General features: G+C 68.2%; 1 protein-coding gene across 1 annotated transcript; it reads right to left on the bottom strand.

Annotated features, from left to right (window-relative positions):
• Nucleotides 1–2584: 2584 nt before the first annotated feature.
• ATP1A3 (ATPase Na+/K+ transporting subunit alpha 3) lies at nt 2585–23846 on the bottom strand. Its single transcript, XM_077840920.1, has 24 exons — nt 23722–23846; nt 21641–21701; nt 17561–17686; nt 17244–17303; nt 16407–16610; nt 15904–16017; nt 15465–15599; nt 14890–15007; nt 14085–14353; nt 13596–13794; nt 13129–13238; nt 12721–12855; nt 11438–11630; nt 10602–10777; nt 10211–10347; nt 9668–9818; nt 7991–8159; nt 7745–7899; nt 6229–6352; nt 5479–5624; nt 4055–4185; nt 3433–3534; nt 2797–2888; nt 2585–2621 (listed from the first exon to the last, which is right to left on the bottom strand). Exons 1-24 carry the CDS (start codon nt 23844–23846, stop codon nt 2593–2595), a joined length of 3261 nt encoding a protein of 1086 aa, XP_077697046.1. The 3' UTR covers nt 2585–2592.
• Nucleotides 23847–24001: the final 155 nt, after the last annotated feature.

The following is a 24001-nucleotide window of genomic DNA, read 5'->3' as shown; positions in this document are numbered from 1 at the left end:
ATCGTCGAGGAGCACGACAGCCCCAGCAGGGCGGGAGCCACCTCAGGTCCGTGGGGCTACACTGGGAAAGGCTGGTTTGGGGGCAGTGATTCGGGGCATTGCCGCAGCACCAAGCAGTCAGGGGGCAGAGCCCTGGCAGGACCCGGCCGCAGGTGCCAGGCTGGGGGCACCCCACGGCTGCTGCCCCCTCAAGCCATGTGCCAAGGGCTCCCTGCACCTCCCACTCTGCCTCTCCCCATGGCAGCAGGGGGCACCCAGCCCGTGGGCAGGAGCCAGAGGACAGCCATGTGGCGTAGGGATGGGGGGACGTGTGGGGTCCAGGCTGGGTCAAACCCCAACTTGACCCTCTCAGCTGGGCCCTGAATGTGGCCCCTGGCCGGGCTCCCCACACCCTGCACCTTTCCTGGGGGCTAGGCCCACGGGGGAGAGCCTGGAGCCGAGCCCCGAGCTGCCCCATTCGGAAGGGGGCCACGAACCCCACCTCCCCCTCGAGGGGGGACGCATCGCACTGGCCCAGATCCGGGCACCTCCCACTATGGGGTGGGGGGTCCAATCCCCATGTATGAGAGACGGAGCACGACCCCCAGTGAGGGGGCAGGGGGACCAGGGGGGTCCGGTCAGCTCAGCTTTGGCCCTGCTGCCGGGCTCGGTGGGCCCCCAGCAGCCCCGGTCTCACTGGCAGAGCCCTGCAGGGAGCCCCCATGCCCCACTCACGCCCCCCCCCCAGGGACTGGGCTGGTCGCAGGCTCCCCTTGCTCTGCCCCAGTTCCCCACTCCCCAGGCCTGCTCCTGGCTAGGGCCTGTTGGGAGGATATGGGGGGCGGCTCCGGCCCCTTGGAGGGCACGGACCCCCCCCCGCTCCACTGGGGCAGCCCTGGTCTGAGCCGGGGCCCCGAGAGCAGCCCCCAGGGATGGGCTGAGTTAATGCTCCTCGCCCCCAACCCACAGCCCCCCACCAGCTCTGTTAAGGCTGGTCAGTGAGGTGGGGGTGGGGGTGCTGGGAGCCAGGACGCCTGGGTTCTATCCCAGCGCTGGGGGCGGGGACGCTACAGCCTCGTTCTCAGGCTCTGCCCAACAACGTCAGTAACAGTCATCCTCTGTTGCCATGGCAACAGCCAGCTGCTGGTTGCCATAACAATGACCCCCCCTTTCATCCCCCAGGCACAAATCAGAGCCAAAGCGTCTGACACTGGCTCTGCGTCACTGGGGGGGGGGGCCGGGACGGGCTGGGAGGGGCCGGTTGGGGGCGGGGGGGGCATCGTGCAGTGACTGGTGCCCCCTCATTCTTTTGGCCCAGCCAGCTCCAGCCTCCCCCTCCCCCATTCCCAGCTGACCCAGGTATTGTCGTCTCCACGTCCAGTGGCAGGGAGTTCCACCGGCCCCTCAGCCTTGGGCAACCCCAGCCTGGTCCTTGTCCCCCATTGCTGGGACTCCCCCCGCCAGCCACTGCCGGCCCTGCCACCCAGCCACACTGCATCTCCCCCCACGGGCCCTGCCCCACCTGGCCCCTGCCCCCGTCACAACGCGCGGTACATTGTCCGGGGCTGGTTTTGTTTTTATTTGTTAAATCAAGTTTGTTTTTGTCACATGACGACACGATCCCCAAACGGGGGTGGAGGGGGAGATAGGGTAAGGCCCCCCCCCCCGCAGCACACACTTGGGGCAGGGGGGGAGCACGCACAACACACCCAGCCCCCCATGGCCACTGGGGGTGGGTGGGAAGGACAAACCCCTCTGTCTCCTCCCCAGCCATAGGGACCTTCCCCCTCTCCCCCCACACACACATGGGGCTAGGCCCAAGGATGAGGCCCTGGTTTCCCTTGGTCCATAACTTGGAATCTGGGGTCAAGGGTCAGCAGCAGGATCCCCCAACCCCTCAGAAAGGGCCCTGGGGTCAGTGGGGAGGCAGGAGGGCGGGGGGGCACCCAACACAGGCAGGGGGAAGCTATTGGCTTGGCTTGGTAAAGGCATGCTGGGGGGTAGGGTGGGGATCAGGACGCCTGGGTTCTATTCCACAACCCTGCTCCCGCCCGGTGCTTTGCTGAAAACCTGCCCCCCCCATACACACACACTGTATATGAGTATGCCCCCCCAGTCTAGGGCTGAGGGCTGGCTCCTGCCTCCCATGCCCCAATGGGAATGGAAAAGGGGGTGACCTGGGGGGCCAGGGGGGAAGACAGGGGACCTGTGTGCTAAGGGGAAGAACCACACACTCGGGGGGGGGGGGGCACAGGGGACACATGCATGCCGAGGGGGGAGGGGATCCGTGTGACTGGGGGGTCTGTATCTCCCGTAACTATCCCCCCACACTGGGCAAGAGCCCCCCCCGACTGCTCCCAGCCCCCCCTTAGCTCTCGGGATCCTGGGTTCAATCCCAGGGGTGGGGGGATGTTGGTGACACCAATAAATAAATAAATACCCCCAGGTGAGGGCGGTGGGGGCGGTGCCAGGGGCAGGGACAGTTTCACATTCTCAGCCACGTGTGTGGGGGGGGGACGAATCACTTTTCTCCCAGCAGATGGTCCCAGCTTTGTGGTCTCTGGCGCAGGGGGGGTGGGGGGAGAGCGGCTGGCAGTCGGGGGGTGGGGGGGCTCAGTAGTAGGTTTCCTTCTCGACCCAACCTGTGACAGAGAGGGGGGGTTAATGCTAGGTAAGGACACCCCGTTTGGCACCTCCCCCCACATATCGCCCCACCCTCCCCCATCTTCCTTACCCCCCTCCCCCCCATACCAGGTCCCCATATCCCTCCAGCCCCCTTCTGCATCCCCCCATCAGCCTCTCGAGGCTGCCCCCCACCTCCGGGGTTCCGGCGCAGGATGAGTTTCCGGATCTCGTCGTACACGAAGATGAGGAAGCTGTACGGGAAGGCACAGAACCACCAGCTGGGCCTGGACGGGACAGAACCGGGGGGGTTAGTACCAGCAGTGGGGGGACGCTGCACCCTGCCCGGCAGACACAAGGGGATTGCTGCTGGCTCCCAGGGCTGGCACCTCCCCCGGCCAGAAACCCCCAGGGCCTGCAGAGACCCTCCCCTGGCCAGGAACCCCCCACCATGGCTGCAGGGAACCCCTCCCACCAGGACGTCCCCCCAAGTATCCTCCACTTCCCCTAATGCAGGATCCCCACCTCGAAGGGCAGCAAAGGCAGCTCCCCTGGGATCAACCCACCCCCCGGGCTGCAGCCCCTCACCCCCTGCATCAGGGTTCCCCCAAGGCCAATAGCCCCCACCCTCAGCTGCCTCTTCGGGCACCGCAGCAGCCCCTGGTGGACGAAAGGTGCAACTGCAGCGCTGCCTCCCCGGGAGAATCTATTACGCTGCGGGGGACGTGAATTCTGCGCCGGGCCACTTGCCCCCCCTCCAGTTCCAGCACCAGGGATTCCCCCCGGGGAAGCAGGAGCCCCACCAACGGGGTCCCTCCACCCCGCACTCACTTCAGGGGGTACATCCGCAGCGCCACGTCCATGCCGGGGCAGTAGGACAGGAAGGCGGCCAGCGCGGTCTCCTCAAAGAGCCCGAAAATAAGGATCTTGTTCCTGAGAGAGAGACAATGAAACAGCGCCTGGGATGCCCCTCGCTCCCGACCCGCAGGCCCCCCGCCAGCTCTGCCGGTGCCCCTCACTCCCGACCCGCAGCCCCCCCGCCAGCTCTGCCGGTGCCCCTCACTCCCGACCCGCAGCCCCCCGCCAGCTCTGCCGGTGCCCCTCACTCCCGACCCGCAGGCCCCCCGCCAGCTCTGCCGGTGCCCCTCACTCCCGACCCGCAGCCCCCCCGCCAGCTCTGCCGGTGCCCCTCACTCCCGACCCGCAGCCCCCCCGCCAGCTCTGCCGGTGCCCCTCACTCCCGACCCGCAGCCCCCCGCCAGCTCTGCCGGTGCCCCTCACTCCCGACCCGCAGGCCCCCCGCCAGCTCTGCCGGTGCCCCTCACTCCCGACCCGCAGCCCCCCGCCAGCTCTGCCAGTGCCCCTCACTCCCGACCCGCAGCCCCCCCGCCAGCTCTGCCGGTGCCCCTCACTCCCGACCCGCAGCCCCCTGCTGGCCCAGCCCCCATCTCACTTCATGCCCTGCTGGAACACTGAGTTTCTCCTGGTTTTGCAGATGATCAGATCGGCCCATTGCACCACCACGATGCTGACGAAGAAGGATGTGTGGCAGGTGAACTCCACCACCTTGCGCTGCTCGTACGTCTAAGAGGGGGAGGACGGGGAGAGTGTCAGCATCAGCCCCCCCCCCCCCCGAAACTGCCCCCCAGCCAAGGCTGCATCCAGCCATTTCAGTCAGGGCCGCGTCGTCAGAGCTGTGAGTCCCTGACGCCCTCGGCTGGGGGCTGGGGGTGTGACGCACGAGTGCACACGACCAGCCCTGGCAGGGGCAGAGGACAGCTGGACACTCGCACAGGTTGGACAATCTGGGTGAAGCAGGGTGGGGGCTGGGACAGAGGACACGGCTTGTTCCTGCTGCTGGACGTGGATGGATGGGCCCGGACAGGCCCTGGCTCCCCCCACAGCTTCCCCCCAACGTGGCCCCCTGCCAGAGCCAGGACTCATGGCCGGCCCTCGGGCCAGGAGGAGAAATGGGTTCCAGCTCTGTGGGATCAGCAGGATCCTAAAATCCCTGCGGGGCAGTTAACGGGGGAGTCAGGCACCCTTGGGGAGGGGCACGAACTGGTGTGAACTGGTGGAAAAGGCCAGGCCAGGCAGGGAGACCAGGATGCAGTGACCCCCGAAGAGGGGAGACGGAGAGTCAGCATGGGGCTGGGCCAAGGGGGCCGGGGGGACCTGCCCGGGGCCCCGGGTGGGAGCGGGGTCCCCGTGGAAGCCAGGCCAGCAGAGAAGCTGTTCCTGACCCAGGTGACGCTTCGCTCCATGTCTGAGCCAGACGAAGTGAGAAAAGAGGGGCCAGGGCACCAAGCGCCCGCCGCCCACCCCCACCTGCCCCCAGGGCAATGGGAACGTCTGGGAGAAAGGGCTCTGAGCCGGGGGTCCTGGCTGGGCCGGGAATAGCTGTGACCTGCCTGCCACACCGGGCGCGGTGAGAGAAACGGCTTGGTTCAAATCTGGCCTGAGAACGTTCAGGATTTAGACCTCTGACGGCTCCCGCAGAGCCAGCCGGCCTTCGCACATTTGTCCCCAGGGCCGGAGAACGTGCTCAGGTTACGGGGCTGGTGCGCGGCCGAAGGGGCGAACGAATGACTGAGCTTGCCCTGCTCTGGAGCCAGTCCCGAGCCGAGCGAGGCGGGACATTTTGGGGGTGCAAGGCCGGGGCTGGGGGGATTTGCTGGGGTCTCCCTGGGTTCCGCTCGTGCGAGGCTGCGTGTAACCTGGTTGGTGCCTTCGCGTGCTGGTGGCTGTGAGTGCGAAGCCAGAGGCTGAGAGGGACCCTGAGCCGGAGGGTAAAAGGGGACAGTGTCCCACAGTCCCAGGGGTCTGTCCCAGCCCAGGGGGGTGATCCCAGAGCCCCCCGCCCCACCCCGCACTCACCCACTGCTGCCCGTAGCTGTCCTCCAGGTCGTTCACGGTGCGGTCGTCCCAGTTGAGCCGGATCCCGACCAGCCCCGAGGGCAGGAACCCGTTCTCGGCCAGGATCACAAAGTAGGCGAAAAACCCGCCCAAGGCCTGGATCATCCCTGGGGGGCAGAGCAGGGGGTTACTGGGGAGAGCAGGGGGGCAGGGAGGGTGAGCCGGGGGCGGGGAGCTGGTAGAGGGCAGAAGGGATGGGGTGGGGGGGGGAGGGCAGCAGAAGGGGAGGTAGGAACATGCCCCCCAAACCCCACCCAGGCCTTTCACCTAGAGTGACCCTCTGTCCCCAACTCACCCACCCGGCCCAGGCTCAGCCTCCCTCACTGATCTGCCCCCAGGCCCCGCCCCTCACTGATCCGCCCGTAGGCCCCCCCCACCGATCTGCCCTCCCCTCACCGATCTGCCCATAGCCCCCCCCACCGATCTGCCCCCCCACCGGTCTGCCCGTAGGCCCCCCCTCACCGATCTGCCCCCCCTCACCAATCTGCCCCCCCACCGATCTGCCCATAGCCCCCCCACCGATCTGCCCCCCCACCGATCTGCACGTAGGCCCCCCCCCACTGATCTGCCCCCCCACCGATCTGCGCATAGGCCCTCCCCTCACTGATCTGCCCCCCCTCACCAATCTGCCTGTAGGCCCCCCCTCACCGATCTGCCCCCCCTCACCAATCTGCCTGTAGGCCCCCCCTCCCCGATCTGCCCCCCCCTCACCGATCTGCCCGTAGGCCATGCTAATCAGCCTCTCGTTCACCAGCTTGTCCGTCCGGGGGTTTCGAGGCTGGCGTTTCATGATGTCGCTCTCGGCGGCTTCGTAGGCCAGGGAGATGGCGGGGACCTGGGGAGAGGGGGTGGGGGGTTACAGGCTGGGCCTGCCCAGGGCAGAGCGGGTGGGGGCCGAGCGGCGAAGGGGGCGACACATGGGGGTGAGTCCACCCCCTCGAATGACACCCGAGTGTGCGGCAAGGCTGGGCCTGCCGGGGGGCTCACCATGTCCGTGCCCAGGTCGATGCAGAGGATGGTGATGGTGCCAAGGGGCAGCGGGATGTTAGGGGGCAGGGGGGTTACAGGCTGGGCCTGCCGGGGGGCTCACCATGTCCGTGCCCAGGTCGATGCAGAGGATGGTGATGGTGCCAAGGGGCAGCGGGATGTTAGGGGGCAGGGGGGTTACAGGCTGGGCCTGCCGGGGGGCTCACCATGTCCGTGCCCAGGTCGATGCAGAGGATGGTGATGGTGCCGAGGGGCAGCGGGATGTTAGGGGGCAGGGGGGTTACAGGCTGGTGCCTGCCGGGGGGCTCACCATGTCCGTGCCCAGGTCGATGCAGAGGATGGTGATGGTGCCGAGGGGCAGCGGGATGTTAGGGGGCAGGGGGGTTACAGGCTGGGCCTGCCGGGGGGCTCACCATGTCCGTGCCCAGGTCGATGCAGAGGATGGTGATGGTGCCGAGGGGCAGCGGGATGTTAGGGGGCGGGGGGGTTACAGGCTGGGCCTGCCGGGGGGCTCACCATGTCCGTGCCCAGGTCGATGCAGAGGATGGTGATGGTGCCGAGGGGCAGCGGGATGTTAGGGGGCAGGGGGGTTACAGGCTGGGCCTGCCGGGGGGGCTCACCATGTCCGTGCCCAGGTCGATGCAGAGGATGGTGATGGTGCCGAGGGGCAGCGGGATGTTAGGGGGCAGGGGGGTTACAGGCTGGTGCCTGCCGGGGGGCTCACCATGTCCGTGCCCAGGTCGATGCAGAGGATGGTGATGGTGCCAAGGGGCAGCGGGATGTTAGGGGGCGGGGGGGTTACAGGCTGGGCCTGCCGGGAGGCTCACCATGTCCGTGCCCAGGTCGATGCAGAGGATGGTGATGGTGCCGAGGGGCAGCGGGATGTTAGGGGGCGGGGGGGTTACAGGCTGGGCCTGCCGGGGGGCTCACCATGTCCGTGCCCAGGTCGATGCAGAGGATGGTGATGGTGCCGAGGGGCAGCGGGATGTTAGGGGGCGGGGGGGTTACAGGCTGGTGCCTGCCGGGGGGCTCACCATGTCCGTGCCCAGGTCGATGCAGAGGATGGTGATGGTGCCGAGGGGCAGCGGGATGTTAGGGGGCGGGGGGGTTACAGGCTGGGCCTGCCGGGGGGCTCACCATGTCCGTGCCCAGGTCGATGCAGAGGATGGTGATGGTGCCGAGGGGCAGCGGGATGTTAGGGGGCGGGGGGGTTACAGGCTGGGCCTGCCGGGGGGCTCACCATGTCCGTGCCCAGGTCGATGCAGAGGATGGTGATGGTGCCGAGGGGCAGCGGGATGTTGGCCATGATGAAGAGCAGGAAGGGGGTGATCTCGGGGATGTTGCTGGTCAGCGTGTAGGCGATGGATTTCTTCAGGTTGTCGAAGATCAGCCGCCCTGCAGGGGAGGTTCGGATGTGAGGGAGGGAATGAGGGGGGCCAGCACCCGACACCCCTACTCTCTCCCCCCACCCCCAGCCCCCCCTCACCCTCCTCCACGCCGGTGACGATGGAGGCGAAGTTGTCGTCCAGCAGGATCATGTCGGCCGCCTGCTTGGAGACGTCGGAGCCGGCGATGCCCATGGCCACCCCGATGTCGGCCTTCTTCAGTGCCGGGGAGTCGTTCACACCGTCGCCTGTCACGGCCACGATGGCACCCTGCGGGGGGCACACATGGGTCAGGGCTGGGGCCGGGGGGGGGGAGAGTCACGGGGGGGGAGTCACGGGGCGTGGGAGAGTCACGGGGTGCCGGGGGGCAGGGGAGAGTCAAGGGGGGAGTCGCGGGGGCGTGGGAGACTCACGGGGTGCAGGGGGGCGGGGGAGAGTCAAGGGGGAGTCGCGGGGGCGTGGGAGACTCACGGGGTGCAGGGGGGCGGGGGAGAGTCAAGGGGGAGTCACGGGGGTGTGGGAGAGTCACGGAGTGCAGGGGGGCGGGGGAGAGTCAAGGGGTGCAGAGGGGCAGGGGAGAGTCACGGGGGGAGTCACGGGGGCATGGGAGAGTCACGGGGGAAGTCACAGGGGCGGGGGAGAGTCACAGGGTGCAGGGGGGCGGGGGAGAGTCAAGGGGGGGAGTCACGGGGGCATGGAGAGTCACAGGGTGCAGGGGGGCAGGGGAGAGTCAAGGGGGGAGTCACGGGGGCGGGGGAGAGTCACGGGGTGCAGGGGGGCGGGGGAGAGTCAAGGGCGGGAGTCACGGGGGCATGGAGAGTCACGGGGTGCAGGGGGGCAGGGGAGAGTCAAGGGGGGAGTCACGGGGGCATGGAGAGTCACAGGGTGCAGGGGGGCAGGGGAGAGTCACGGGGTGCAGGGAGGGCGGGGGAGAGCCAAGGGGGGGAGTCACGGGGGCATGGAGAGTCACGGGGTGCAGGGGGGCAGGGGAGAGTCAAGGGGGGAGTCACGGGGGCGGGGGAGAGTCACGGGGTGCAGGGGGGCGGGGGAGAGTCAAGGGCGGGAGTCACGGGGGCATGGAGAGTCACGGGGTGCAGGGGGGCAGGGGAGAGTCAAGGGGGGAGTCACGGGGGCATGGAGAGTCACAGGGTGCAGGGGGGCAGGGGAGAGTCACGGGGTGCAGGGGGGTGGGGGAGAGTCAAGGGGGGGAGTCACGGGGGCATGGAGAGTCACGGGGTGCAGGGGGGCAGGGGAGAGTCAAGGGGGGAGTCACGGGGGCGGGGGAGAGTCACGGGGTGCAGGGGGGCGGGGGAGAGCCAAGGGGGGGAGTCACGGGGGCATGGAGAGTCACGGGGTGCAGGGGGGCAGGGGAGAGTCAAGGGGGGAGTCACGGGGGCGGGGGAGAGTCACGGGGTGCAGGGGGGTGGGGGAGAGTCAAGGGGGGAGTCACGGGGGCATGGAGAGTCACAGGGTGCAGGGGGGCAGGGGAGAGTCACGGGGTGCAGGGAGGGCGGGGGAGAGCCAAGGGCGGGAGTCACGGGGTCATGGAGAGTCACGGGGTGCAGGGGGGCAGGGGAGAGTCACGGGGTGCAGGGAGGGCGGGGGAGAGCCAAGGGGGGGAGTCACGGGGGCATGGAGAGTCACAGGGTGCAAGGGGGCAGGGGAGAGTCAAGGGGGGAGTCACGGGGGCGGGGGAGAGTCACGGGGTGCAGGGGGGCGGGGGAGAGTCAAGGGGGGAGTCACGGGGGCGTGGGAGAGTCACGGGGGGGGACTCGGACCTGTCTCTGGCAGCCCTCCACGATGATGAGTTTCTGCTGGGGCGAGGTGCGGGCGAAGACGATCTCCGTGTGGTTCTGCAGGATCTCGTCGATCTGCTCCGTGCTCATGTCCTTCAGGTCCGTGCCGTGGATCACGCAGGCCTTGGCGTCCCTGGGCGGAAGGTGGGCAGGGTCAGCGCTGGGACGCCTTCCCCCAGGCTGGCACCACCGGTGGCCCTCTCTGCAGATGCCCAAAGACCCTTGTGCCCCCTCATCTGGGGGGTTCTCCCCACCTCCCCTGCCCCCCAGCCCCCTGTGACGAACTGGGAAATGTTTGTAATATTTTTATGAGTCCTGTGCACGCCTCAGTTTCCCCTAGAGGGCGCATGGCCGCTCGGTGGGGAAGGGATTCAGTCTGCTCTCAGTCCACCAAGCCTGAGGGAAGAGGGGGACCCCTGGGGGTCTGGGACATCAAAGGGGTCCTCCAAGGGGTAGCTCCAGAGATAGTTCAGGGCCTGTGGGCTCCGTGACACCCCCTCCCCTGGGGCCCCTGCCCCACCATACCTGGGGTTGACCTGGCTGACGGGGATGTTGAGGCGGGCGGCGATGTCTTCCACGGTCTCGTTGCCCTCGGAAATGATGCCCACGCCCTTGGCGATGGCCTTGGCGGTGATGGGGTGGTCGCCGGTCACCATGATAACCTGGGGGGCGATGGGGGGTTATTACACCCCAGCGTGGGGGGTGAGAGGAGCCCCACCCCAGAGGTGGCCGCGTCTCAGTGCCGGGCGAGGGGTCACAGAATCAGAGATTAGGGCTGGAGGAGACCTCAGCAGGGTCTAGTCCGACCCCCTGCGCAAACAGGACCAACCCCAACCAAACCGCCCCAGCCGGGGCTTTGTCAAGCCGGGCCCCTGTCTAACCAGCCCCCAAGGGGCCCAGGCCCTGCGGGGTTCACCTTGATGCCAGCGCTGCGGCATTTGCCCACGGCGTCGGGCACGGCGGCCCGGGGCGGGTCGATCATGGACATGAGCCCCACGAAGCAGAGGTTCTCGGTGGCGAAGTTCACGTCGTCGCAGTCGAAGGCGAAGCCCTTGGGGTACTGCTCCTCCGGCATGTAGAAGTGACAGAACCCTGGGGGGGCTGGGGGGGTCAGAGCCACCGGGCCCAGCCAGAGTCCCCAGCCTCCTGGCCCTAGCCCAGCTCCCAGCCCTGCCAGCACCCCTCCTCCCAGCCCCGACCACCTGTGTCCACCCCTTCCCCTATTCCCCAGCATCTCAGTGCACCCATTGCCCAACCCCTCCCCAGCCCCCCAATCTCCCGGACGCCCCCCGAGCACCTGCTGGCCCAGCCCCGGACGCCCCCCGAGCACCCGCTGGCCCAGCCCCGGACACCCCCCGAGCACCCGCTGGCCCAGCCCCTGACGCCCACCGAGCACCCACTGGCCCAGCCGCTGACGCCCACCGAGCACCCACTGGCCCAGCCCCTGACGCCCACCAAGCACCCACTGGGCCAGCCCCGGACACCCCCCGAGCACTCGCTGGCCCAGCCCCTGACGCCCACCGAGCATCCACTGGCCCAGCCCCTGACGCCCACCGAGCACCCACTGGCCCAGCCCCGGACACCCCCCGAGCACTCGCTGGCCCAGCCGCAGACGACCCCCGAGCACTCGCTGGCCCAGCTCCGGACGCCCCCCGAGCACCCGCTGGCCCAGCCCCTGACGCCCACCGAGCACCCGCTCGCCCAGCCCCTGACGCCCACCGAGCACCCACTGGCCCAGCTCCGGACACCCACCGAGCACCCGCTCGCCCAGGCCGCCCAGCTCCAGGTAGGCGTTCTGAAAAGCCTCCTTCAGCTCCTCGTCCAGCGGCTGCTCCTTGCCCTGCAGCAGGATGGTGGAGCAACGATCCAGGATCCGCTCCGGCGCCCCCTTCATCACCAGCAGGTAACGGTTGTCATTGGGGTCCTCGGTCTCGTGGATGGACAGCTGGGGGGCGAGGGGGCATCAGGGATGGGGCTGCAGACCCCCCCCAGCCACCCCCACCCACCTGCCAGCCCCCCATATTCCCGCATGTCTCCCCAGCAGGGAGCACTAACCTGCCCACCAATATCTGCCCCCCATCCCTCTCTGATGAAAGTGGGAACTTTCTGTCATATTTTTGAGTCCTGGGCGTGCCTCGGTTTCCCCTGCATGGCACAGGGCTGCCCAGCGGGGGAGAGGGGTTCCGTCCGCTCTCAGGGCAGACTCACAGACATAGGGGACGGACGTGAAGGGACCCGATGCTGCCCCTGGATTCCCTGAGCCCGGCCTGAGAGGGGACCGTGGAGGTCAGTGGGGGAAGGGACTCAGTCCACAGGGGGTCGCGGCAGCTTGGCCGGGCTCTGCAGTGACCTGAGCTCAGGGCCCCCAGGCCACGGCCAGGGACCGACGGCCCGAGTCTGCCGACGCTGCCCAGTGTCCCCGTCAGTCCCTGCCGCGGGCACGACACCCCCAGAGCCCGTCTCCGCCGGTGCTGGGCAGAGCTCCCGGGCTGAGGCAGGAGGGCTGGAGCTCCGTCTCAGAGGCGGGGGTCGCAGGGGGCCAAGCCCAAGGGAAGGGGGGATCCCTGGGGGTCCAGCCCGTGGCAGGGCTGCCCCAAGGGGCTGTTCCCAAGCTGGGGGTGTAGCACAGGGCCTGTGGCTCCATGACGCTCCCTGGGGCCCCACCCACCTGCCCCCCACGCCTGGGGCTGAGCTGACTGACGGGGCCCAGACTCCCAGGTAGGGGGCGGGGGGGTGAGCCTGGGGATCGTTCCAGGCCGGTGCCCACGGGGAATCCGAGCTAATCCGATCAGCTGCCAGCGCTGGAGACAGGATTAGCCTGGCAGGCTGGGAACTGCAGCCCCCCCCCGGCCCCCCACACACAGCCCCACAGGGAGCTGCGGGAGCTCAGGAGGAATAGGGGTCCCAGATCATTGTGAGTTGGGGTCTGCACCCGGGACTCGGTGGTGGCGTTGAAGGGGATCTCGGATGGCTGGGGGGGCTACAGCGGGTTTGGGGGCTGGGTGGATCTGGGGGGGCTGAGGGGCCCCCAGTACCTGGTACTTGTTGGTGGAGTTGAAGGGGATCTCGGCCACCTTCTTGTTTCTCTCCCGCATCAGCTTGACGGAGCCGGACGAGAGCTCGATGCATTTCAGCAGCGCCGACTCCGAAGCGTCACCAGCCACGTCCCGCTGCGGGCGGGGGGGTTAGTAATGGGGCACCCTGAACCCCCACCCCACAGCCCCGCTCTGCCCCTGGGCAGCACTGGCCACGTCCCAGTGCAGGGGGGGCTAGACATGAACCCCTCCTGTGCCCCCACCCACCCCCGCCATTTCTGCCCTCACCCCACTGTGGGCCACAATGGGGAACCTCCCAGCTCCGTAGCCCGCCCTCCTGTGCTGCCCCCCTGTGCCCTCCCCCATACCTGGTCCCCTGGCTGCCCCCGTGTGGGGGTCGTCGCTCACCTTGAGGATGGGCACGTTGTCCTGCCCCCCCTTGAAGACGGCACGGTTGCAGAGTCCAGCGACATGGGACAGGGCCAGCCAGGTGGCCGAGCTCTTGTCGAAGGCCGTTCCTGGGGGGGTACAGGGGGGCATTAGGAGCACCCAGTGGGGCAGCTGGGGCACCCCCAGGACTCCCCACAAGGATTGGGGCACCCCAATGTGTGCAACTCCCCCATCCTGGCTGCACCATGACTTAACCCCCCTGGAGCCCCCAACGCCTCCCCACGCAGCCCCCCATCTCTTCCCTCTCATGAACCACCCCCAGCCCCATTCAGAGACCTCCCCCCAGCGTCCCTCTGCCCTAGAGATCCCCAGCACCACCCTGCTCAGCCCCCACCCCCAGGAGACCCCGTCCTCACCCGGGCCTGCTCTCAGCCAGGCCCCGCCCCGCTCTGCCCCCCCGGCGCCCCCCGCCCGGCGCCCCTCACCCGACTGGTCCTCGGTGGTGTCGGCCTCGTGGATCTGGTTGTCGAACCACATGTGGGCGACCGTCATGCGGTTCTGGGTCAGGGTCCCCGTCTTGTCGGAGCAGATGGTGGAGGTGGAGCCCAGCGTCTCCACCGCCTCCAGGTTCTTCACCAGGCAGTTCTTCCGTGCCATGCGCTTGGCCGTCAGCGTCAGACAGACCTGGGGGGGGGGGGGTCAGCGAGGCCACGGGGACCCCCCACCCGGGCCCCCCCGCTGGACCCACCCCTCAGCACAGCGGTACCCCCAGCCCAGAGACCACAGACCCCCCCATCCAGAGACTCCCCCAGGGCCCAAACGCAGCCTGAGAGCCGACCTCCCAACCCCCGGCCCAGGGACCCCTGCCCCACAACCGGAGAAATGCCTCGCCCGCCCGCCCACCCGGGGGAGCCTGGGGGTCGGCCCGTGGCGGCCCCGGGGCTGCTGCGAAGCCGCGGGCCTGGCGGACGTACCGTGACGGTGGCCAGCAGCCCCTCGGGCACGTTGGCCACGATGATGCCGATGAGGAAGATGACGGCCTCCAGCCAGGAGTAGCCCAGGATGAGCGAGAGCACGAAGAAGGAGACGCCCAGGAAGACGGCCACGCCGGTGATCAGCTGGATGAAATGCTCGATCTCCACAGCGATGGGCGTCTTGCCGACCTCCAGGCCCGAGGCCAGCGTGGCGATTCGGCCCATCACCGTCCGGTCGCCCGTGGCGATGACCACCCCGCGCGCCGTGCCTGGGGGGGCCAGGGGTCAGACAGCGCCCCTCACTCCCGACCCGCAGCCCCTGCTACCCCGGCCCTGGGCTCCTGCCCCCCAGCTCTGCCGGCGCCCCTCACTCCCGACCCGCAGCCCCTGCTACCCCGGCCCTGGGCTCCTGCCCCCCCCAGCTCTGCCGGCGCCCCTCACTCCCGACCCGCAGCCCCTGCTACCCCGGCCCTGGGCTCCTGCCCCCCCCAGCTCTGCCGGCGCCCCTCACTCCCGACCCGCAGCCCCTGCTACCCCAGCCCTGGGCTCCCCCCCAGCTCTGCCGGCGCCCCTCACTCCCGACCCGCAGCCCCTGCTACCCCAGCCCTGGGCTCCCCCCCAGCTCTGCCGGCGCCCCTCACTCCCGACCCGCAGCCCCTGCTACCCCGGCCCTGGGCTCCCCCCCAGCTCTGCCGGCGCCCCTCACTCCCGACCCGCAGCCCCTGCTCCCCCGGCCCTGGGCTCCTGCCCCCCAGCTCTGCCGGCGCCCCTCACTCCCGACCCGCAGCCCCCACACAGGGCTCACCCTCGACGCAGTTGGTGGAGAAGAAGGTGATGTTGCGGGTCTCCAGTGGGTTGTCGTGGGTGCAGTCGGGGGAGCGGGTCTGTGGCTCCGATTCGCCGGTCAGGGAGGAATTATCCACCTGGGGGGCAGGAGGGGCAGACCCAGGGTCAGGGCTGGGTACGGCCCATTGGCTGCACCCCCCACCCCACCGTGGAGATGAGACCCCAGGGCAGGGCGGGGGGATCTGGAGCAGGGAAACCCTGAGCAGGAGCTCGGGGGGGGGGCCTCTGGGCTGGAAGCCCTGGAGGCGGGGCTGGGGGGGGTTGGGTTGGGGCTGGGGCGGCATTTGGAGATGGGGAGCTGGAGCATTGGCGGTTTTGTGAGTTAGGGGAGGAACGGGGCTTGGGGGAGGGGGGGTTAGGGCAGGACACAGGGAGCAGAGCACTGGGGGGGCCGGAGTGGGGGATGGGGAGCAGAGCACGGGGGGTCAGAGGGGAGGATGGGGGCCGGAGCGCAGATAGGGGTTGGAGCAGGGGGTGGAGGTCCGAGCACTGGGGGGCTGGGGCAGGGGATGGGGGCCAGAGCGGGGGTCTCACCTTGCAGCCGTGGGCCGAGATGATGCGCAGGTCGGCGGGGACGCGGTCGCCCCCCTTCACCTCCACCAGGTCCCCCACGACCACCTCCTCCGCATTCAGCTGCATCTTCTCCCCCTCCCGGATCACCAGGGCTTGCTGGGGGGGGAGCAAGGGGTTATGGGGAGATCTGGGTCCCGACCCCAAACCACCGTGTCCCCAGACCCCCAGCCCTGCTGCCCCCCAACCACGGAGTCCCCTGACCCCCAAACCCCGCTGCCCCCAACCACACTCCCCGAGACCCCCACCGCCACCAACGAATGCAGCCCTATAGGGGAGGGGCAGTTTGTGTCGGGCCTACAGTCGCCAGGCCAGTGGGGGCTGGGGTAAAGAAAAGGGCATCTACGGCTGGTCCCCGGTGAGCCCCCTTCCCCCCCACATCCCTGCCCCCCACCTCCCTCACCTGGGGGACCATGTTCTTGAAGGACTCCATGATCTTGGAGCTTTTGGCCTCTTGGTAGTAGGAGAAGCAGCCGGTGATGATCACGACAGCAGCCAGCACGATGCCCAGGTAGAGCTGGGGGGGAGTCAGTATCCGTGGGGGGGGTCAGCCTCCACCTTTCCAGCCCCTCCCTGCCTGTCTCCCCGTCCCCTGATCATGCCCCCCAGCCTCCCACATGCCCCTGCTTCATTCACCTCCCCCTCTTGGCCCCGACCCCCCCCACAGTCACAGCCCCAGCTGGGTCCCTCCGTCCCGCCCCACCTGTCCAACCCCGTCCCCCATTGGGCCCCCCCAGCCTTGTCCCCAGCCAGCCTGCCCCCCATCCTGTGCCCCTGCCCCCCCCCGTGCGCTCAGTCCCCCCCATGCACTCAGACCCTCCTCCCAGCGCTCAGACCCCCCCCGTGCACTCAGACCCCCCCCCGTGCACTCAGACCCCCCCCCGTGCACTCAGACCCCCCGCTCACGTTGTCGTTGGCTGGGTCGTCCTCGGTACCGGCCTGGATGCCGTAGGCCAGGAAGCAGAGAATGGCCCCGATCCACAGCAGGATGGAGAAGCCCCCGAAGAGCTGGCGGCAGAACTTGACCCACTCGGGGGTGGTGGGGGGGGGCGTCAGGGCATTGGGCCCGTCCCGCACCAGGATCTCCTGCGCTTTGCTGTGGGTCAAACCCTGGGGGGCAGGGGGAGATTAGACCCCCGGAGAGACCCCCCACCACGCCGGCCCAGCTCCCCCTGCCTGGGTCCCACCTACCCCTTCAGCCCCCCACCACCCAGCCCCCCACATCCCTCCACCCCTGCCTCCACCCCACATCCCTTCATACCCCTCTCTCCACCCCCTGAACCCCCCGCACCCCACCACTCATCCCCCCACATCCCTCCACCCCCCGCACCCTCCCGCACCCCACCACCCATCCCCCCACATCCCTCCCTCCCCCTGCACTCCTCCCTCCCCCACATCACGCCCTCCCTCACCACCCGCACCCCACCACCCATCCCCCAGTCCTCCTCACCCTCCACCCATCCCCCCACATCCTTCCACCCCCTGCACCCCACACTCATCCCCCACCCCCGTCGCCCTCCACCCCCCCTTCATCCTCCCTCCCTCCCCCACACCCCACCCTCGCTCTGGTGCCCTCAGGCTCACAGGGCCCCTGCCCTGCCCCAAGGGGTTACGGGAGTGAGGGGTGGGGGACATGTGGGGCAAGGGGCATATGGGGATGTTGAGGGACTGCCCGGTGCTGGGAGGTTCACAGGGGGATGGGGGTACTGGGGGGGTTTATCGGGGGGGGGCGGGGACTCTCACCTGCACACAGTCCGTGTTGTATTTTCTGCAAACCTCCTCGATGGACATTTTGTGCTCAGTCTGCGAAATAGGAAGGAGAAAAAGCATAAGAAATGCCCCCCCCAGCCAGCCCCCCCGCACTTCCCACAGCCCCCTCCCCGCCACAGCCAGCGCCCCCCCCACTTCCCACAGCCCCCTTGCCCCCAGCCAGCGCCCTCCTGCTCCCCACAGCCCCCCTCCCCACCACAGCCAGCGCCCCCCCAGCTCCCCACAGCCCCCCTCCCCGCCAGCGCCCCCTGCTGGGAGCTGCCGGGGGGACCCGGGAGCCCCCCGCTCACCATGGCCACTTCCTTCTTGAGGTCGTCCAGGTCTCTGGCCTTGGCATCTTTGCTCCCCTTCTTGGGCGAATCCTTCTCGCTCTTGTCCTGCGTGGTGGCCACGCGGTAGCTGTCTGAGCGGCCATACTGGGGGGGGCGGGGGGGTCAGCCGGGACCGGGGACCCCCCCCGTGTGTGTGTAGGGCGTGCGCTCAGCCAGCGCCGTCCCGGTGCCCCCCCCCGCCCCCAGGGCTCCCTGTCCCCCCTCGACTTTGCCTGCCCCACATCTGTGCCCCCAGGGCTCCCCGTCCCCTGTTGGCACCGCCTGCCCAAATCACCCCCCCAGCACCCCCCATTTCCCCCAACACCTTCCACCCACACCCCAAAAATGGTCTCATCCGGAGAAACCCCTTCCCCCGACACCGGGCATCCTCTCCCCTCCCCCACCTGCTCCCCCACTCTGCCGCTGCCCCCCCCCCGGGATTTCAGACCATCTGCTCCCAGCAACTAATCCGCCCATGTGTTCCGGGGGGGGCTCGGGGGGGCTCGGGGGGGCTCGGGGGGCCTCGGGGGGGCTCGGGGGGGCGGGTAGCGCCGCCCACCAGACCCTGATGTGCCCCGTGGGCGTGAGATGTGCCGTGCACGGGGAGGGGGAGTTGCGGGGGGCTGTGCAGCGTCCCAGACTGATTCCGCCCCCCCGCCAGCCTGCCTGCCCCCGGGGGGGTCGCTGGTGGAGTAGCCCCGTGAATACCTGCCACTCCCCTGGGGCGCTGCGTGGGGGGAGGGGGAGGGTGCAAAACAGGGCCCCCAACATAGCCCATCTCAACCAGCAGAGGGCAGCGGTGGGCACTGAACTCTCTCACACACACACTCAGAGCGTGTCACACACACACACACACACAGCGTCACACACACACAGCGTCACACACACACTCTGAGCGTGTCTCTCTCACACACACACAGCGTCACACACACACTCTGAGCGTGTCTCTCTCTCACACACACACACAGTGTCTCACACACACAGCATCACACACACAGAGAGCGTCACACGCACACTCAGAGTGTCTCACACACACACACACACACAGCGTCACACACACACTCTGAGCGTGTCTCTCTCACACACACACACACACAGCGTCACACACACACTCTGAGCGTGTCTCTCTCACACACACACACACACAGCGTCACACACACACTCAGAGCGTCTCACACACAGAGAGCGTCACACGCACACTCAGAGTGTCTCACACACACACACACTCAGAGAGCGTCACACACACACTCAGAGCGTGTCTCTCTCTCACACACACACACTCAGAGCGTCTCACACACACTCAGAGCGTGTCTCTCTCTCACACACACACACAGCATCACACACACACAGAGCATCACACACACACTCAGAGCGTGTCTCTCTCACACACACACACACAGAGCATCACACACACACGGCGTCTCACACACACACGGCGTCTCACACATACACACACAGCGTCTCACACACACAGTGTCTCACACACACAGCATCACACACACACTCAGAGAGTGTCTCACACACACACACACTCAGAGCGTGTCTCTCTCTCACACACACACAGAGCATCACACACACACGGCGTCTCACACACACACACACAGTGTCTCACACACACAGCATCACACACACACTGTGATGAAGTGGGCATTTTCTGTATGATTTGCAGGGGCCCATGTGTGCCTCAGTTTCCCCCGGCACTTTGTGTTGCTGCCCAGTGGGGGGCTCCTGAGGTGCGGGTGGGGCCCAGCTGGGCTGCAGGGAACCCGGGACTGGTTGAGGGCCCAGGCCGATGGAAGCTGGGAACCCAGCACCCCCAGCCCCGAGACACAGGGCTGAGGGGCAGGCAGGGGACCCCGAGGGGGCGCCGGGAAGGGGCCGGATGCTCTGAGCCCGGGACGGACCCACCCCAGCCTGGCTGGGGGGTTGCTCTGCCCTGGCCCCACGAGCTGCTTTGACCTTCATCTCTGCGCGCTGACCTGGGGCGGCCAAGTGACCAGTAAACCCCGCTCGGCCGTGACTCTGCCCGGCGTCCCTGCCAGCCCCGGCCGCGGGGCCTCAGTCCCTGCAGGGGCACCAGGAGCACCAGGGTGAAGCGGGGGCTCCGTCTTGGAGGCGGAAGGCCATGGGGCCCATCCCGAGGGAAGCGGGGGGCCCTGGGGGCCTGGCACGTTGTAGGGGTCCCCCTGGAGCTGGGGCGTAGCACAGGGCTGGTGGCTCGGTGACACGGTGACACACACACACACTCGGGGCGCTGGGGGGGCTGGGGGGGCTGTGGCTGGGGGGGCAGGCGGAGGACTAAGTGGGGGGTGGCTTCGCTCTTAGGGAATGTGCTGGGGAGGCGAACGTGCTGGGGGGCAGTTTCCTGGGGGTGGGCTGCTTGAGGGGTCCGTGGGGGGGGGGGCTGGTCACTCACCTCAGCCCTCCCAGCCCTGAGCTTCCTGAGGCCCCCCCTGCCGCGCTGCGGCGCGGGGGGGGGGGTGGCGCTGGCTCTGAGCCAACACTGCAGCAGCAAAACTCTGGGCAATGCAGAGCGGGGGGGGCACAGGGACCCCCCCAGCCGGGAACCAGCCCCCCAGCCCAGAGCTGAGCCCCCAGCTGCAACCAGCCCCCCGTGTCCTTCCTCCCCCGCCCCTGTTCCGGCACCAGGAGGGGGGTCAGGGTGACCGATCTCCCAACTGGGAGCAGCGATGGGGGGGCAAGGCCCAGCCACCCCCCGACTTCAGTTTCAAGGGGTTCATGAGGGAGAGAAAGGAAACGGCAAGAAACTCCCCCTCCGGGCCAAAGCGCCCCCCAAGCGCCCCGGGCCTGAGCGCCCCGCTCTGGGCCCTTTGGTTTACGGACGGGGGGGTCTCATGAAATTCCCCCCCCCTTTTAAAAAAAAAGTCTCTGGAACATGCAGCCTGGGGCCCTGGCCTCGACCCCGCCCCCAAGGCGGGGGGGCGGGGGGGCAGCGCTCGCGGGGGGGCGATGCGGGAGGACCTGGGAAGAATCAACCCCGCCAGGGACTCAGACACGCCCCGAGACCGGGGGGGGGGCGTCCACGTTTCAACTGGGGGGAGGCGGCGCCGTGGGGGGGGAGCAGCCCCCCCCGCTCCCCGCCTCCCCCAGCTCCCCTCCCCCCCGCCCCAGCTCCCCCCTCCTCTCCCCTTCGGGCGCTCGCCAAGGTTACAGCTGCGGCATCTGCGCCGTCGCTTTGATGCGCCCCCCCCCGCCCCCCCTTCCGGACAGCAGGCGGATTAAGCCGAGAGCCCAGAGCCATCTGCTCCCCCCCGCCTGCTCCTCCCCTCCCCCACCAGCCCCCTCCCGCTGCGCCCCCATCTCAGCTCTCGTTCCCAGCTTCCCCCACAGAGCCCCCGCTTTGGGTCCCCCCGATTCTCCAGCGGCGCCCTCCCGGGCTGAACCTGGGGCTCCCCCCCCCGAGGCTTGGGATTAATTGGGGGATTGATTAAAGGATTAATGAGCGGGATTCAAGAGTGCATGGCTGCCCCCCGAGAGCCCCCCCATCTGTCCAGTTTCGTCGCCAAGGATGGGGGGGGTCAGGCGCTCTGACACCCCCCGCGGGGTCTCCCCAGGCTGCGCTGTTGGGGGGGGAATGACAAGGAGCTGTCCCCCCCCCGTCTCTGTCCCCTCCATTTTCTCCTTCTCTTTCCCTCCATTTCCCTCCGCTCCCGCCCCCCCGGCGCTGTTCCCCCCCTCACACCCCGAGGTCCTGGCTTTGGGGGGTGCCCATTCCCTGCCCATCCCCCCGGCCCAGGCAGCCGCCGACATTTCCCATCATCAGCCCACCCCGCAGTAACCCTGCCCCAGGGCCCCCAGGGCCCCCCCAAATCTGCCCCCGACCCCCCCCCCACGTGTCCCGGAGCCAAAGATCAGAGACAAGGCTAGAAATTCGGGGGGGGGGGCGGAGGGGGGCTGGCAGAGGAGACGGGAAGGTTATTGCGTGGGGAGGGGCCCACGGGGGTAGGACCCCCCCCCGCACACTCACAGGCCCCCGGGCACACGCACCCTGCGCAGATCCGGACACACCCCAGGGACATACGCAGCTCACACACGTACCCTCCCAGACACCCGGTCGCACACCCAGCCACACTCATTGCGCACACGCGCCGATGCAGGGCTGCACGCCCAAACACCCCCATTGCACACTCCCTGAGCCAGAGTCATTCGCACACTTGCAGACACACACAGGGATTGCCGCTTGCACTCACACGTGCAGGACTGGCCCCATTGCACACTCACACCGAGCAAGCCATTTGCACACGCACACGCATGCAGGGAGAACCCCTGGCACACACGCAGGCAGGACTGGCCCTGTTGCACACTCACACATTTGCACAGTCATAGACACACACGGGGATAAGCCCCTTGCACATTTACACACTTGTAGACATACATAAGGATAAGCCCCACTCGCGCTCACACGCATGACTGGCCCCGTTGCACACGCACGGATTTACACACTCGCAGACACACGCGGGGATCCCCCGCCACACGCCCCCGCCCCCGCCCCCGCGGTGCCTACCCCCATGCCGGCGGTTGGGGGGTCTCAGCCCGGCCGATCGGGGCGCTCCGTGGACGGACAGACGGACACGGGGCGCGGGACGGACGCGCTCGGCTGCCAGGCTCGCCGGACTGAGCCGAGCCCCGCGAGCTGCCGGGGCTGCTGTCTGGGCCGGGGCTGCTGCGGCAGCCAATCAGCGGCCCCCCCGCTCCCCCCCCCGCCGGACCGACAGACAGGCCCCGCCCCCTTTACTGCGGATTCACCTTCTCCAAGGTGGGGGGGCGACCACGGGGCTGGGGATGGAGAGTTCCCCCCCGCAGAGCGCCCCAACCCCATAGCCCCCCAAAACAGCCCTAGCCCCACAGCCCCGACCCCACGGATCACCCCAACCCCATAGCCCCCCAAAAACAGCCCTAGCCCCACAGCCTCGATCCCACGGTCACCCCAGCCCCATAGCCCCCCAAAACACCCTAACCTCACAGCCCCGACCCCACAGATCACCCCAACCCTCAACCTATAGCCCCCAAAAGAGCCCTTGCCCCCACACACACCCAAGAACCCCCAAACTCCCAACCCCATAGCGAAAATCCCTCAACCTAGAGCTTCACCAAACACTGCAGCCCCCCAACCCACAGCCCCCCACAGAGCATCTCCAAGTAGCTCCACAGACCCCCCCCCAAAACCCTCAGGGCTCCCAAGACCAAGGCCTCCAAATTTCCCCCGGAATGACCCCCTGCGAACCCCAGAATCCCTCCCCCCTCCCAGATCCCGGCTCGGGGGAGTCTGCAGTGAGGGGGGGCCCAATCTCGGTGAAGGGAGGTGACCCCCACACACGTTCCCTCCCCCACCACCGTCAGTTCAAGATAAAACTGGGTGAGGCGCGGGGGGCTCCAAGAAGGGGGCACACACACCCCGACACACACACACCCCGACACACACCCAGACACACACATGCCCGACACACACACCCTGACACACGTACACCCACACCTGACACACACACCCTGACTCCCCCCCAAAGTTCGTCCCCCCAAACACACAAACACAACCCCTCCATACATCCCATTTCACACACATGCAAACCCTCATTCAGCCCAACACACGGCTCCTCACACACACACCCAACCCCAGGTACACGCACCCTGAAAACTCCTGACACACTCCCATCCACATCCAGACCAACCCGCCACACACATACACACCCATGCAAACACACACACCACACCAACACTCCCCAAGATGTGCGCTCACACACACAGAGTGAGACACACACAACCCTCCCTCCAACACCGGCACAACCCCCTACGCTCCCTGTATTTCACACCGCCCCACACATTTCAGTAGGGGGACGGGGCACAGAGTGGTGGGGGAAGATGAGAGGCTGAGCGCCTGGGGAGGACTGAGCAGTGGTGGCGCCCGGGATGGGAGGATAAGAACCATCGGGAATCACGGACAGAGCAGACATGGGCGGCCATCGGTAGGGACCAGAGTGAACACCCTTAGTTGGGGTAAAGGGCGGTGGGAAGCATCTGTAATAATTATCAGGGCTTCTTCATCTCCGCTGCTGCCATCTCCCCCCGGGGGGGATATATCCCGGGGATGGCGCCAGCCCCCCCCCCCGCCCCCCGCGCCGCACCAGAGACAGTGGGGGGAGGGGGATTCCCGGTCCATGTCACGCTCCCGGCTGCAGCATCCCTCGTCCGCATCTCCATGGCAACGGCGCAGCCGGGCAACGGCGAGGTGGCCACCCAGTGTTGCCATGGCAACGGAGGAAGGGTTTCCACGGTAGCAAGGGTGACCGCATTGATGGGGGAGGGACCAGGGAGCTCCCCCCCGGCTCCCCCCCCACACGCCCCTCTGAGTCCCTGTGCCCAGCCGAGTGGGGTCGGGGTCCCCACAGGATGGGGGGCGAAAGG

Source organism: Eretmochelys imbricata, chromosome 24 (genome assembly GCF_965152235.1).
Source record: "Eretmochelys imbricata isolate rEreImb1 chromosome 24, rEreImb1.hap1, whole genome shotgun sequence".
NCBI lineage: Eukaryota > Metazoa > Chordata > Testudines > Cheloniidae > Eretmochelys > Eretmochelys imbricata.
The sequence above is the reverse complement of the archived record's forward strand: the minus strand, read 5'-3'. Positions and strand labels throughout refer to the sequence as shown.

Bases quoted from the DNA above. Each gene is read 5' to 3' on its own strand.
- ATP1A3 (XM_077840920.1), bottom strand. From the start codon at position 23,846: ATGGCAACACTGGGTGGCCACCTCGCCGTTGCCCGGCTGCGCCGTTGC. The intron at 6,353-7,744 runs GTGAGCCCCCCG...CCCTCTCCCCAG, and splicing joins TCGACCTGGGCACGGACATG to GTCCCCGCCATCTCCCTGGC. The intron at 4,186-5,478 runs GTGAGTGCGGGG...TCCCCCTCTTAG, and splicing joins ACAGCTACGGGCAGCAGTGG to ACGTACGAGCAGCGCAAGGT.